The following is a 12760-nucleotide window of genomic DNA, read 5'->3' as shown; positions in this document are numbered from 1 at the left end:
GGGGACAGCATGCACGGGTATGGTTGTGGTGATGGGGATGGTGAGGGGTTGGAGTGGGGGGTGGAGTGGGAATGGGATGGGTTGTGATAAAAAGAGTTTCATAGGACAGAAAAGGAGAGTAGGAGGAGCTGGGATGGGGATGAGATGGATTTGGGAAGGAGCATGGAAGAAGAAGGGATGGAGATGGGATGGAAAAGGGAGGGGGGGAAGGGAAGGAATGGGAAAGGAATATAGAAAGAGTAGGGATGGAGCCAGGAAGGAGTAGAGATGAAGAAGGGACAGAGCTGAGATGGAGACGGGTTAGAGCTGAAATCAGAAGGGGTGGAGAAAGATGGAGAAGGGAGTGGAGATAGCAAGAGAAAGGAAGGGGGAAGGAAGGGGAGGGAAGGAGTGAGGGTCAAGCAGGGAGTGAGATGGGATGGACATGGAATCAAAAGACATGGATGAAGGTGGAGAGGGGATGGAGATGGGAAAAACAGGAACTAGGATGTGTCAGGGAAGAAACTGGGGATGGAGCCAGGTGGGAGCAAGGAGAGGGAATGGAGTAGGGATGGAGAGAGATGGAAAGGGGATGGACTGGAGGTGGATTAGAGATGGATCAGAGATGGATTGGGGGTGGGGATGGAGATGGGATGGGAAGGAAAGTGGAGGGATCTGGGATGGAGAAGACATGGAGAGGGGGTGGAGCAGTGAAGAAATGGGGATGGGAATGGAGTTGGATAGGTGCAGATAGATAGATAGAAGTGCAGAGGGGAGGAATGCAAATGCAGTGGGGATGGAGATGGGATACTGCAGGAGAGAAGCAGGGATAGGGAGGGGTAGAGCAGGGAGAGAGCTGGGACACAGGCCTCATCCCCAAGCCCGGCAGCAGGGTCGGTGTCAGCAGTGATGTGGATGCCCTATTCCCCAGCCCCATACCCACTGCGTTTGGTTGGGGGTCCTGGACGCTGCGCGGGGCGTGTGGAGCTGCTGCACACCGGGCGCTGGGGCACAGTCTGTGACGATGGCTGGGGGCTGCCGGATGCAACCGTGGTCTGCAGGCAGCTGGGCTGTGGAGCTGCACTGGCTGTACATGGTGGGGCATTTTTTGGTGAGGGCACCGGCCCCATCTGGCTGGACAATGTGCGGTGCTGGGGGAACGAGTCGACATTGCTGCAGTGCCCAGCTGCACCATTGGGCATCACTGACTGCCATCACCGGGAGGATGCATCCGTCATTTGTGCAGGTACGTGCCCAAGCAGCACGCATGCAGCCTGGTGTGCTCCTGGCCTGCATGCAATGCATGCAGCTCTGCAAGGCTTTGCGGTGCTGTGTGCATTTTGATAGAGATATGCAGTGGCATGCATGCAGTTCCATACAGCCACACAGGGAATGCGCAGCATGCACATGTGCTCCTCTCATGCATTGTAGAGAAATGCAGTGTTTATGCAGCATGTATGAAGTCTCCGTGCTCACACAGCGCTCCTGAGGCAGTGCATGTGCAGCTACATTGCAAACAAAGCAGCAGCAGGGTGCGCTGCAAGCAGCATTAAGGTGCACTGCACTATGTGAGCACATGCAGAGAACAGTGACCATGTGCACTGATGGGGTGAGGTGCATGCACAAGGCAGGTGTGCACAGTGCACCGCCAGGCTCACGTTGCTCTCCTACCTCCCCTAGATGAGCTGACCAGGGTAGACCCCATGCCGCCTGCTCCTGAACAGCTGCCCACCAGGTCATTGCTGGTGCCCCCCTCTGCTGTGCCACATGTGAGTGCTCGGCCCCACAGCACCAGCTCCCCACAACCTACACCAAGCAGCCAGCCTACAGCTGGGACGTCGCAGATGGGTAGGAGGAGAAGGGATGGAGTGGGAATGGAGTGGGGATGGAGATGGGGTATGGGTGGGGATAGATTGTGGAAGGAGAGGGGACGGGGAAGGGATGGAGGGGGATGGTGAGGGGTTGGAATGGGGATGGGGTGTGGTATCCCAGAATGGAATAGAGATGGAGAAAGGATGGAATAGGTGCGGAGAGGGGATGGTGGGGGGGTGGAGATGGGCCGGAGGGGAGATGTAAAATAATGGAGTGAAAATTCATCAGGGATGCAATAGAGAAAAAGCAGGGATGCAGGGTAGGACCCCCCCATCCCCAAACCCAGCAGCTGTGTTGGTGCTGGTGGTAATATAGAAGTTGCTGTTCCCCAGCTCCGTTCCTGCTGCGCCTGGCTGGGGGCCCTGGGCGCTGTGCAGGGCGTGTGGAGCTGCTGTATGCCGGGAGCTGGGGCACGGTGTGTGATGATGGCTGGGGTCTGCTGGATGCATCTGTGGTCTGCAGGCAGCTGGGCTGTGGGGCTGCACACAAAGCCCTCCGCAGCGCCCACTTTGGCCCTGGCATTGGCCCCATATGGCTGGATGATGTGAAGTGCAGTGGGACAGAGGCTGCATTGTGGCACTGCCCAGCTGAGCCTTGGGGCAGGCACAACTGTGACCACGGAGAGGATGCTGCTGTCATCTGCGCAGGTAAGATGGCCCTGGTAAAGGGCAGTGATTCTATATCCTGTACCCTGTCAGTTCTGTAGGCATGGACTCCACAAGTGCATGCCCCTTCCTGCTGGGGTCCCTTCCAGTGCTCCCAGAAGCATGTCCCCAGGGGATGTCCCAACCTCTTGGGTGCCTCTAGGGATGGACACTGTCCCCAGGAATCGCCCCAGTGAGGGGAAAGGGGGGACTCCACAAGCAGAAGGGCTGTGGGGAGGGGACTGAGTTTCTCCTCACTGCTTTCAGGGCCAGAAGACTTGTCACCTGTGGGGACCTCGCCATCTCCCTCAGGATGGGATCCAGCCAGCACCATCCCTCGACATCCTTTAGGACGGATTCTGGCTACAATCATTCCTACACGTCCCCAAAGACAAGATCCAGCTATCAGTGTCACTAGAACCACTGCACGGGCCACGGGACAGGATCCATTCACCAGTGTCCCCAGCACCACCACAGGATCTGCAGGACTGGGCCGAGTCAGTGCCACCTCAACCAAAGCAGGGCGGGATCCCATCCGTATCATCAGGATCACCCGACTCAAAGCAGAACAGGATCCAGCTGGCATCATCCAGAGCACCAAGCCCAAAGCAGCTGGTGTCACCAGGCTGAAGGCAGGACGGGAACCTGGTGGCCCCAACAGGTCCAAAGTGGGATGGGATTCAGCTGGCACCAACAGGTCCAAGGTGGGACGAGATTCAGTTGGCTTCAACAAGACCAAAGTGAGATTGGATCCAGCTGGCACCAACAGGTCAAAGGTAGGACGGGATTCAGTTAGCATCAACAAAACCAAAGTGAGATTGGATCCAGCTGGCACCAACAGGTCAAAGGTGGGACGTGATTCTCTTGGCATCAACAAAGTCAAAGCAGGACAGCATTTGGTGAGCATCAACAAGACCAAAGCAGGACGGGATCCAGTTGGCATCAACAAGACCAAAGCAGGACAGGATCCAGTTGGCACCAATAGGTCCAAAGCAGGATGGGATCCATCTGGCACCATCCATGTCACCCAACCCAAAGTAGGATGGGATCCGCATGGTACCATTTGGATTACCCATCCCAAAGCAGAGCGGATTGTTGTGGAAGCCAACCAGAGCACCAGCCGTTGGGTTTTGGTGGGGACCACGCCAGGTACCAAGCCTCAAGCAGGACAGGCTCCAGTTGACTCCACCAGGAGCACACAGGGGATGGCAGGACGGGATGCTGTTAGTGCTATCCAAGGCAATATGGAACAGGACATTGCTGGTGTCACGCAGAGCACCAGGTCCAATGCAGAGCAGGACTCAGCCCTTACCATGAGGCTCCAAGCAAGTGCTGCCAAATGGAATAACCACAGCCTGGGAGAAACAGGTCCAGGGAGTCCCATGGGAAGCACACTTCCTGTAGTAGATCCAGAAGGTACCATGAAGAGTGCAGCTCCTACAGCAGAACCAAGTCTGGAAGGGACCTCGTGGGTTTCACATCCGTCAGCAGAACTGGGTTCTGAAGGTACCGTAAGGAGGACTCAACCTGCAGCAGAACTAGGTCCTGAAAGTACAGTGTGGAGCATGTATCCCACAACAGAGCCAGCTCCAGTAGGTACCATGAAAAACACAGATACTATAACAGAACTGGGTCCAGAAGGTACTGTACATCCTCTAACAGAACTGGACCCAGATGTTAACATGAGGGGTGCACATACTTCAGTAGAACCAGAACCTAGAGGTACCATGAATAGCACGGGTCCTACAGCAGGACTGGATCCAGATGATATCATGGGGAGCACGCGTCCCACAACAGAACTAGGTCCAGATCATACCATGGGGAGCACACATCCTGCAGCAGAACCAGGTCCAGAAGGTACCATGAAGAGCACAGGTCCTACAGCAGAATCAGTTCTAGAAGGGACCACAGCAGAACTGGGTCCAGATTTTACCTTGAGGAGCACACATCCTACAGCAGAACTGGATCCAGATGTTACCATGAGGAACACACGTCCTGCATTAGAACTGGGTGCAGATGTTACAATGAGGAGTGCACATCCTGCAGTGGAACTGAACCCAGATGTTACCATGAGAAGCACAACTCCTGCAGTGCAACTGAACCCAGATGTTACCACGTGGAGCAGACATACTGCATCAGAACTGAGTCCAGATATTGCAATGAGGAGCACACTTGCTGCAGCAGAACTTGATCCAAAAAATACTGTGTGGACCACACACCTTTTAGAAGAACTGGGTCCAGATGCTACCATGAGGAGCACAAGTCCTGCAGCAGAACTGGGTCCAGATGTTACCATGAGGAGCACACATCCTGCGACAGAACTGGGTCCAGATGTTACCGCAAGGAGTGCATATCCTGCAGCTGAATTGGGTATAGATGTTACCATGAGGAACACACATCCTGCAACAGAACTGGATCCAGATGTTGCCATGAGGAACACACATCCTGCAACAGAACTGGATCCAGATGTTGCCATGAGGAACACACATCCTGCAATAGAACTGGGTACAGATGTTACCATGAGAAGTGCCCATCCTGAAGTGGAACTGGACCCAGATGTTACCATGTGGAGCACACATCCTGCAACAGAACTGGGTCCAGATGCTACTGTGAGAGGTGCACATACTGCAGCAGAACCTGATCTAGAAAGTACTGCTTGGACCACACATCTTCCAGAGGAAATGGATCCAGATGGTACTACGCAGAGTGCACGTTCTTCAGCAGAATTGAGCTTGGGTGTTAGCATATGGGGTGCATATCCCACAGCAGATATTTCCACCTGGAGCACACGTCCCGCACCTGAATCTGATCTAGAAGTTACCACATGGGACTCACATTCATCAGCTGATTTTGATCTATATGGTACCATGAGGAGCAAACATTCTTCAGCAGAAGCAAATCTCAAAGGCATAATGGAGAGTAAACATATTGCAGCAGAAACAAGTCTAAGAGATACCATGTGGAGGACTCATCCCACAGAAGAACGAGCATCAGATGGAATCATGAGAAGAACACTTCCCACAGCAGAATCAGGTTCAGACTAATAAATAGGGCTGCAAGTTCTTGAAAGTAATGTTAAGGAAATGAACAAAGTGTTGGAGGGTTGGTGTGGATGGACAGCAAGGAGTCTGTGTGGTCGGGCAGAAGGGTGTTTGAAATGACAGAGAAGGAGGAGGAAAGAATAGAAAGTTTGGAGGGGGGGGTGATTGAATGGATGGAAAGATATCAGGGAGCAATAAATGGGGGAATGGATGGATGAACAGGGAGGAGCATGGGTGGTTGTAGGAATAAATAAGTAAATAATAGGGACACAAGTGGATGGACAGTGAGAAGATATGGCTGGGTGCTGAGGATGTGGATGGATGGATGGATGGATGGATGGATGGATGGATGGATGGATGGATGGATGGATGGATGGATGGATGGAGTGGCAATGATAGATTAGGAGAAGGTGGAAGGGATGGAGGAAGGCCAAAACAATGTGCTGGCTGTAGGTGGAAGTATTTGAGACAGAGAGGGGAGTAAGAAGAAAGGGTTCAGGAGAGGAAGGCAAGGCAATGGATAGCTGAGGGATGCTGGAGGGGATTTAATGGGCTGTGTCTCCTCTCCAGGTGCTGGTCCAATGGGAATCTCTGCTGTGCCCACTAGAGTTTCATCACCCTCTCCATCTCTGGGCCCCACCCAGGGGCTGGCTGTCTCTCCTGTCCTTGCTGTTCAACCGAGTCCAGGCTATGGCACCCACTTACAGCACCCCACAGAGGCCCCCAGCACCCAGGGACCTCCAGAACCTACCCAGTACCCTGATATCTCCAACACGCAGGGACCCCCAGCATCCATCCAATACCTTGCAGAGAGCCCCACTGCCTGGACAGAGCTTTTGCTCTCCCAACCTGCCTCTGCAGAGCCCTCTGGCTTCTGGACACCTCCAGACCTCTTTATCCAGACTCCATCAAGGAACCCTAGTCCCCAGAGCCTCCCAGCACTCACCGCGCTCCCCCTAGATCCTACCATCTCTTACATGAATGCTGCTCATTTCAAGCATCTCATGGATATCCCCAGACCCCAGAGCCTCCCAGCACCCTCTGAGGACCCCATAGAGACTCTCAGTACTCAGAAACCCCCAGTATCTGCCCAGCACCCCACAGAGACCCTCAGCTCCAAGGGTCCCCCAGCAGTCTCCCAGTATCTAACAGAGATTCTCAGCACACAGGTCTCCCCAGCACCCACCCAGCACCCCATGGAGATCTCTGACAGCCAGCCCCCCACAGCACCCACTGAACAATCCATGGAGATCTTCAGCACTCAGAGCCCCCCAGTATCGCCCCAGCACTCCACAGGTCCCCCCAGCACCCAGAGGCCCCCATCAACCCTACGACACCCTATGAAGACCTTTGGCACCCAAAACCCTCCAGCATCCCTTGAGCATCCCATGAAGTTGCTCAGTACTCAGACCCCCCCAGTATCCCACCAGCATGCCAAAGAGCCCCTTAGCACACAGACACCTCCAGGACCCCTTAAGCACCTCACAGATCCCCCCAGTACCCAGATTCCCTCAGCACCCATTCAGCATCCAGTGGAGACTTTTGGCACTCAGACTCCCCAAGCACCCCTCCAGCACCCCATGAAGTTGTTCAGCACCCAGACCCCACCAGCACCCTCAGAGACCCATTCTACAAGCCCTGTACTGCCTGGATCCCCATGTGCAGGTAGGTCCTGGGGTAGTGTGTGAGACTTAGACCCATGAGATGCTGGGCTCCCACATGCTGAGACCCCTGGCTCTGCAGAGAGGAGGGATTGCTGCTAGGGGGGGGTGTCCCTAACTCTGAGAGGGGGTTGCCCTGGGGAGGCAAACATATACACACACACAGAGGATTTAGGGGTCTCTGCTTCTCGCCCCACAGGTCCAGCTCAACCAGCACCGCCTGTGCCAACACACTCTGCACTATGGGACCGTGGGGGACCCTGTGTGGCCCCCGCACTGAGGGCACTGCTATGGGAGGTGCGGGGGCTACGGGGGCAGCTGCGGGCCCTGGCCCGCAACCAGCGGCAGGGAGCTCAGCGACTGGAGGCCATTGCACGCCGCCTGGGCAGGCTGACTGCCCTGGGGCAGCATATCCTGGAGGAACCCCCCTGGCTATACAGGGGTGCGGGCATCCGGAAGGGGGCCTTGCACAGGAGGCAAGGGAAATAAAGCTGGGCTGGTTCACCAAACTTGAGTGTTGAAGAGGGAAAGGAATGGGGAGGGGGAGGGAAAAAGTAGGGGGGGGGGAAGGAGAGGGGGAGAGAGAACATGAAGGAGATGGTGAAAGAGAGGGAGGGGGTGAGGGAGAGGAGGACTCATCCCATCCTGGCGCCTGCTTGGCTGCTTCATCGTTCCCCTTCCTGCTCTCAGCTTTCGATTCCTCCCCTCCCCTCACCCCCCCCTCCTTGACCCCCTTGTTAAAAGGGTGGCCCCAGAAGCTGGGGAGGCCCTGCTGGCAGCATGGGGGGGCTGCATAGCCTCGGACTGTGCCTGGGTGAGGAAATGGGGGGCGCAGAGCTGGGGGGAAATGGAAGGCATAGAGATGGGAGGCAGATGAGGGGCACAGAGGTGGAGGCACGTGGGGAGGCAGAGCTGGGGTGCATGGTGGGCAGAGCTGGAGGAAAAAGAGGGATACAGAGCTGGGGGCACATGGAAATGGAACTGGGGGAAGATGTGTTGTGTGTAAGTGGTTTGGGGGGGGGTCCTGAGAGTCTCGGGTGGTCTGTGGGTGTCTGTGTCTCTTTCCAACTCCTCCTTCTCTCCCCCTCAGCTTTGTGCTGTGGTGCCGTGATTGGATCTGGTATGTTGGGTGTCACTGGGTGTCAGTGGGGTTCACTGGGTACCACTTGGGTGTTACTTGGGGTCATTGAATGTCCTGGATGTCAGTAGGCATCACTGGGGGTCACTGGGTGTCCTGGGGTGTCCCACAGATACTATCTGGGTGCCCTGGGGCCAGCAGGCATCAGGGACAGGCAGGACAGTTTGAACTGGGCAGACTGGAGCCGTACTTGGCAGACAGGCTATACTGGGACAATGTTGGGTCACTGTACTGGGGCTGTTCTGGGTAGACTGGGGTTGTGCTGGTGCTGAGCTGGTGACATGCTAAGCAGATTGTGAGTGAACTTAAACTGTGGCTGTGGTGAGTATACTAAGAGCATGGTGGGAATACTGAGACTCAGCAGGGCAAACTAGGACTGAACTAGACAGTCTTGGACTGAGCTGGGCAGACTGGGGTTGTGCTGGGACCATGCTGAACAGATTGGGGCTGAAGTGGGCAGAGTGGGGCTGTGTTTGGGCTTTGCTATGACTGAGCTGAGCAGACTGGGACTAAACTGGGCAGAGTGGGGCTGAACTGGGTATGCTGAACATGAGGTGGGGCTTTGCTATGACTGAGCTGAGCAGACTGGGTGCTGTACTAAACAAACTGGTGCTGCACTGGGCAGACTGAGGCTGTGCTGGTCAGGCTGGTGCAGCATTGGGAAGGCCATGCAACTCCCTGTGTTTCACTCTCTTGCTCTCCTCAGCAGTGCCTGCCCGGCTCTCTGGCAGCCATTCCCAGTGCCAGGGCCGCGTGGAGCTTCTCCAGGCTGGCACCTGGGCCTCGGTCTGTGCCATGGGCTGGGACCTTGCAGCTGCCCGTGTCCTGTGCCGCCAGCTGGGCTGTGGCCGCCCCCGTTCTGTCCCTCTTCCCTGCAGCCCGTCCATGGCTGAGGGGGATGTGGTGGGTCTGCGTCAGGTGCTGTGTGCAGGGCAGGAGATAGACTTGGAGCACTGCAAGCTGCAGCCCGGTGATGCTGCATCCTGTCCCTCCAAATATGTGGCTGCTGTCAACTGCGAAGGTGAGCATGGGACAAGACCGGGCCTTGCAGCCTATTGGGGACATGGCGGGGTCTGGTGTCATGGTAGGGCATGGTGGAGACACAGTGAGGCCTTATGGGGACACAGTGAGGCCTGGTGTAACGGTGGGGCCTGGTGGGGACATGGTGAGGCCTGGTGTCACAGCAGGGCCTTATGGGGACACAGTGAGGCCTGGTGTCATGGTGGGGCCTGGTGGGGACACAGTGAGGCCTGAGGCCTGGTGTCATGGTGGGGCTGGAGGGTACACAGTGAGGCCTGGTGTAACGGTGGGGTCTGGTGGAGACATGGTGAGGCCTGGTGTCATGGCAGGGACTGGAGGGGATGTGACAAGGCCTGGTGTCACAGTAGGGCATGGTGGGGACACAGTGAGGCCTGAGGCCTGGTGTCATGGTGGGGCTGGAGGGGACACAGTGAGGCCTGGTGTAATGGTGGGGCCTGGTGGGGACATGCTGAGGCCTGGTGTCACAGCAGGGCCTTATGGGGACACAGTGAGGCCTGGTGTCATGGCAGGGCCTGGGTGGGACGTGACAAGGCCTGATGTCATGGTGGGGCCTGGTGGGGATACAGTGAGGCCTGGTGTAATGGCAGGGCATCAGGGGAAAATGACAAGGCCTGGTGTCACAGCAGGGCCTGGTGGGGACACAGTGAGGCCTGAGGCCTGGTGTCATGGTGGGGCTGGAGGGGACATGATGAGGCCTGGTGTCACAGCAGGGCCTTATGGGGACACAGTGAGGCCTGGTGTCATGGTGGGGTCTGGTGGGGACACAGTGAGGCCTGGTGTGGGGCCTGGTGGGGACATGGTGAGGCCTGGTGTCATTGCAGGGCCTGGGTGGGACATGACAAGGCCTGATGTCATGGTGGGGCCTGGTGGGGACACAGTGAGGCCTGGTGTCATGGCAGAGACTGGAGGGGATGTGACAAAGCCTGGTGTCACAGCAGGGCATGATGGAGACACAGTGAGGCCTGGTGTCATGGCAAGGCCTGTTGTTAAATCAAGAGCAAATGTCACATCAAGAGCAAATGTTACATCAAGACCAAATGTCACTGCTGTGTTCCCACAGAGCCCTTCAGGCTGCGGCTGGCTGATGGGCCCAGGCGCTGTGCAGGGCGACTGGAGGTGCAGCGGGCCGGGCGCTGGGGCACAGTGTGTGATGACGGATGGAGCAGGGCCAACGCGGCTGTGGTATGCCAGGAGCTGGGCTGTGGCGAGGTACAGGACCTAGATGGGGAGCGACCACGTTTCAAGCCCGGTGTCGGGCACATCTGGCTGGATGATGTCCGATGCCGAGGGCAGGAGAAGAGCCTGCAGGACTGCGCACACCGTGTATGGGGATACCATGACTGCACCCACCGTGAGGATGTTGGAGTTGTATGCCAGGTGTGGGACCGCTGCCATGGCTTGGTGATGGCAATGGGACCCTGTGGTGCAGGGCTCAGCCATGCTCAGTCTTCTCTCCTTACAGGATCCCTGAGCATTATGGCTCTGGACCCATCAGGAATTGCATCTAGCCCTCCTGCATCATCTGCATAAGGAACCCAAACAGGACCCCAAGACCAAATAGGACTGCAGCTCAAACAAATCTTGAGTCAAAAGAGGATCCAGAACCAAACAGAACCCTGAGCCTGAATGGAAGTCCTTGCCCAAACAGTACCCAGAATACAAATGGGACTCCCCAAACCAGACAGGATCCAAAATCAAAAAGGACCCAGTGCCCAAACAAGACCCCACGTTCAGACAAGACCCAGAGCCCAAACAGAACCCTAACCCAAACAGAATCTGCAGATCCTCTGCCCAAACAGGATCCTGAGTCCAAACAGAACCCAAAACCAAACCAGCCCCCAACCTAATCAGGACTCAAAATATAGACAGGACCCCTCAATCTCAGGATCCAAGACAGAACAGGTCCTCAAGCCCAAACAAGATCCCAAATCCAGACAAGACCCAGAGCCCAAACAGGACCCAAAACCAAACAGGCTCTCATCCCAAACAGAACTCAAAATACAAACAGGATTCCCAAACCCAGATAAAACCCAACATCAAAAAGGACCCAGAGCCCAGTCAAGACCCCATATCCAGACAGGATCCTGAGTCCAAACAGGATCCAACCCAAACAGAATCCTGAGCACAATCAGGACTCCCTATCCAAACACAACTCCAAGCCCAAAAAGGCAAACAGGACTGCCCAAGTTCAGGCAGGGTCAAAAAAAAAAGGATCCATGTCTTTCAGCCCCATCCGCTGCCTCCCTGCCCCAGCCCTATGCCTTTAATGGTGTCATTAAAAGCCAGCAGCATCCATGAGCACAGAACCTGACCAGGGTTGAGGGGATTAGGACCGTGGGGTGACACCAGGATAGAGTGCCACATCGGGTGTTGGGGTCCTGGCAGACCCAGGTGCGCCGCTGAAGTCCCCCTGCCTTGTCCCCCCCTGTGGCCTCTTGACCCCATTATGAAACTTCTTGTTAGAGCTAATCCTACCAGCCACCTGTCTGCTGCCGGCACCCGCTGCCAGGGCATGGGGTCGGCACCCAGCCAGCAGCTGGGGCCAGCCCCTGCTGTGGGGGGGGGCAGCCAGAGGGGAGATGGGGAGCGAGTGGTTGGATAGGGGGCATTAGGGGACAGTGAGATGGGTTATGGGGTACAGGAAGCCATCTGTTTGTGGAAGTGCAAGGAGTGGGAAGGGGAAGAGAGTGAGGCAGTGGGGGCTGGGAGGGCACAGAGTTGGGCAATGGGGGCAGCAGGGCAGGGTTTGCAGATGTCACAGCATGGAGCAGCGGGCGGCAGCAATGAGAGCATTGGGGTTTATGGAAGGGGGAGTAGAATTGGCCCCCAGCAGAAAGGGATGTGGGGGTCGAGCCCAGGGGCAATGGGATGGTCCCAAGCACTGAGGCTTGGCATGGGGCCGGGCCCTGGCTGCATCCCCAAGGCTGAGCTCTGCCACCTGGCCCAGGCTATTTCTGTGCCCCCGCAGCTGTTGGTGCCCCCACCCCCGGCCACCCCCGCAGGGCTAGGTGCCATGGGGTTGGCACTGGGCCTTGTCTGTGCTTTGGGCCCTGTTGATGCTTTTCAGTGGGGCAGGAGGGTGATGGAGTGATCAGCCTCACACCCGCTGCCCCATAGCAAGGGCACAACCCCCACCAGCAGCATCTGTTCCTTGTAATGGGGTTGGAGAGGACAGGGTGAGAGGTGAGGCCAAGTGACCTTTCCACGTGCCAGCAGGGCCTGCTAATGTGCTGTCAGGTGTTAATTATGTGTCAGGGGTTAATTATGGCCCAGACAGCCGGGGTCAGGGCAGGCAGGAGCAGCTGGGATAGGGGAGAGAGCAGGTGGGGAGGAAGAGGGAACAGCCACGGGGAGAGAGGGAAGGATGGGGCTGTGGGAAATGGG

General features: G+C 56.5%; 1 protein-coding gene across 1 annotated transcript; it reads left to right on the top strand.

Moving 5' to 3' along the window:
- The first annotated feature begins 750 nt into the window (after positions 1–750).
- On the top strand, positions 751–10906 carry LOC140263370 (uncharacterized). The gene is made up of 9 exons (XM_072358251.1): positions 751–1225; positions 1660–1827; positions 2184–2498; positions 2763–5528; positions 6107–7201; positions 7397–7673; positions 9214–9356; positions 10437–10727; positions 10839–10906. The coding sequence occupies exons 1-9, from the start codon at positions 889–891 to the stop codon at positions 10904–10906; spliced, it is 5460 nt and encodes a 1819-aa protein (XP_072214352.1). The 5' UTR covers positions 751–888.
- The last annotated feature ends 1854 nt before the right edge of the window (positions 10907–12760 follow it).

The sequence above is a fragment of the Excalfactoria chinensis genome, chromosome 29 (assembly GCF_039878825.1).
Source record: "Excalfactoria chinensis isolate bCotChi1 chromosome 29, bCotChi1.hap2, whole genome shotgun sequence".
Classification (NCBI taxonomy): Eukaryota; Metazoa; Chordata; class Aves; order Galliformes; family Phasianidae; genus Excalfactoria; species Excalfactoria chinensis.
The sequence above is the reverse complement of the archived record's forward strand: the minus strand, read 5'-3'. Positions and strand labels throughout refer to the sequence as shown.

Bases quoted from the DNA above. Each gene is read 5' to 3' on its own strand.
- LOC140263370 (XM_072358251.1), top strand. From the start codon at position 889: ATGTGGATGCCCTATTCCCCAGCCCCATACCCACTGCGTTTGGTTGGG. The intron at 5,529-6,106 runs GTTCAGACTAAT...TCTCCTCTCCAG, and splicing joins ACTTCCCACAGCAGAATCAG to GTGCTGGTCCAATGGGAATC. The intron at 9,357-10,436 runs GTGAGCATGGGA...GTGTTCCCACAG, and splicing joins GGCTGCTGTCAACTGCGAAG to AGCCCTTCAGGCTGCGGCTG.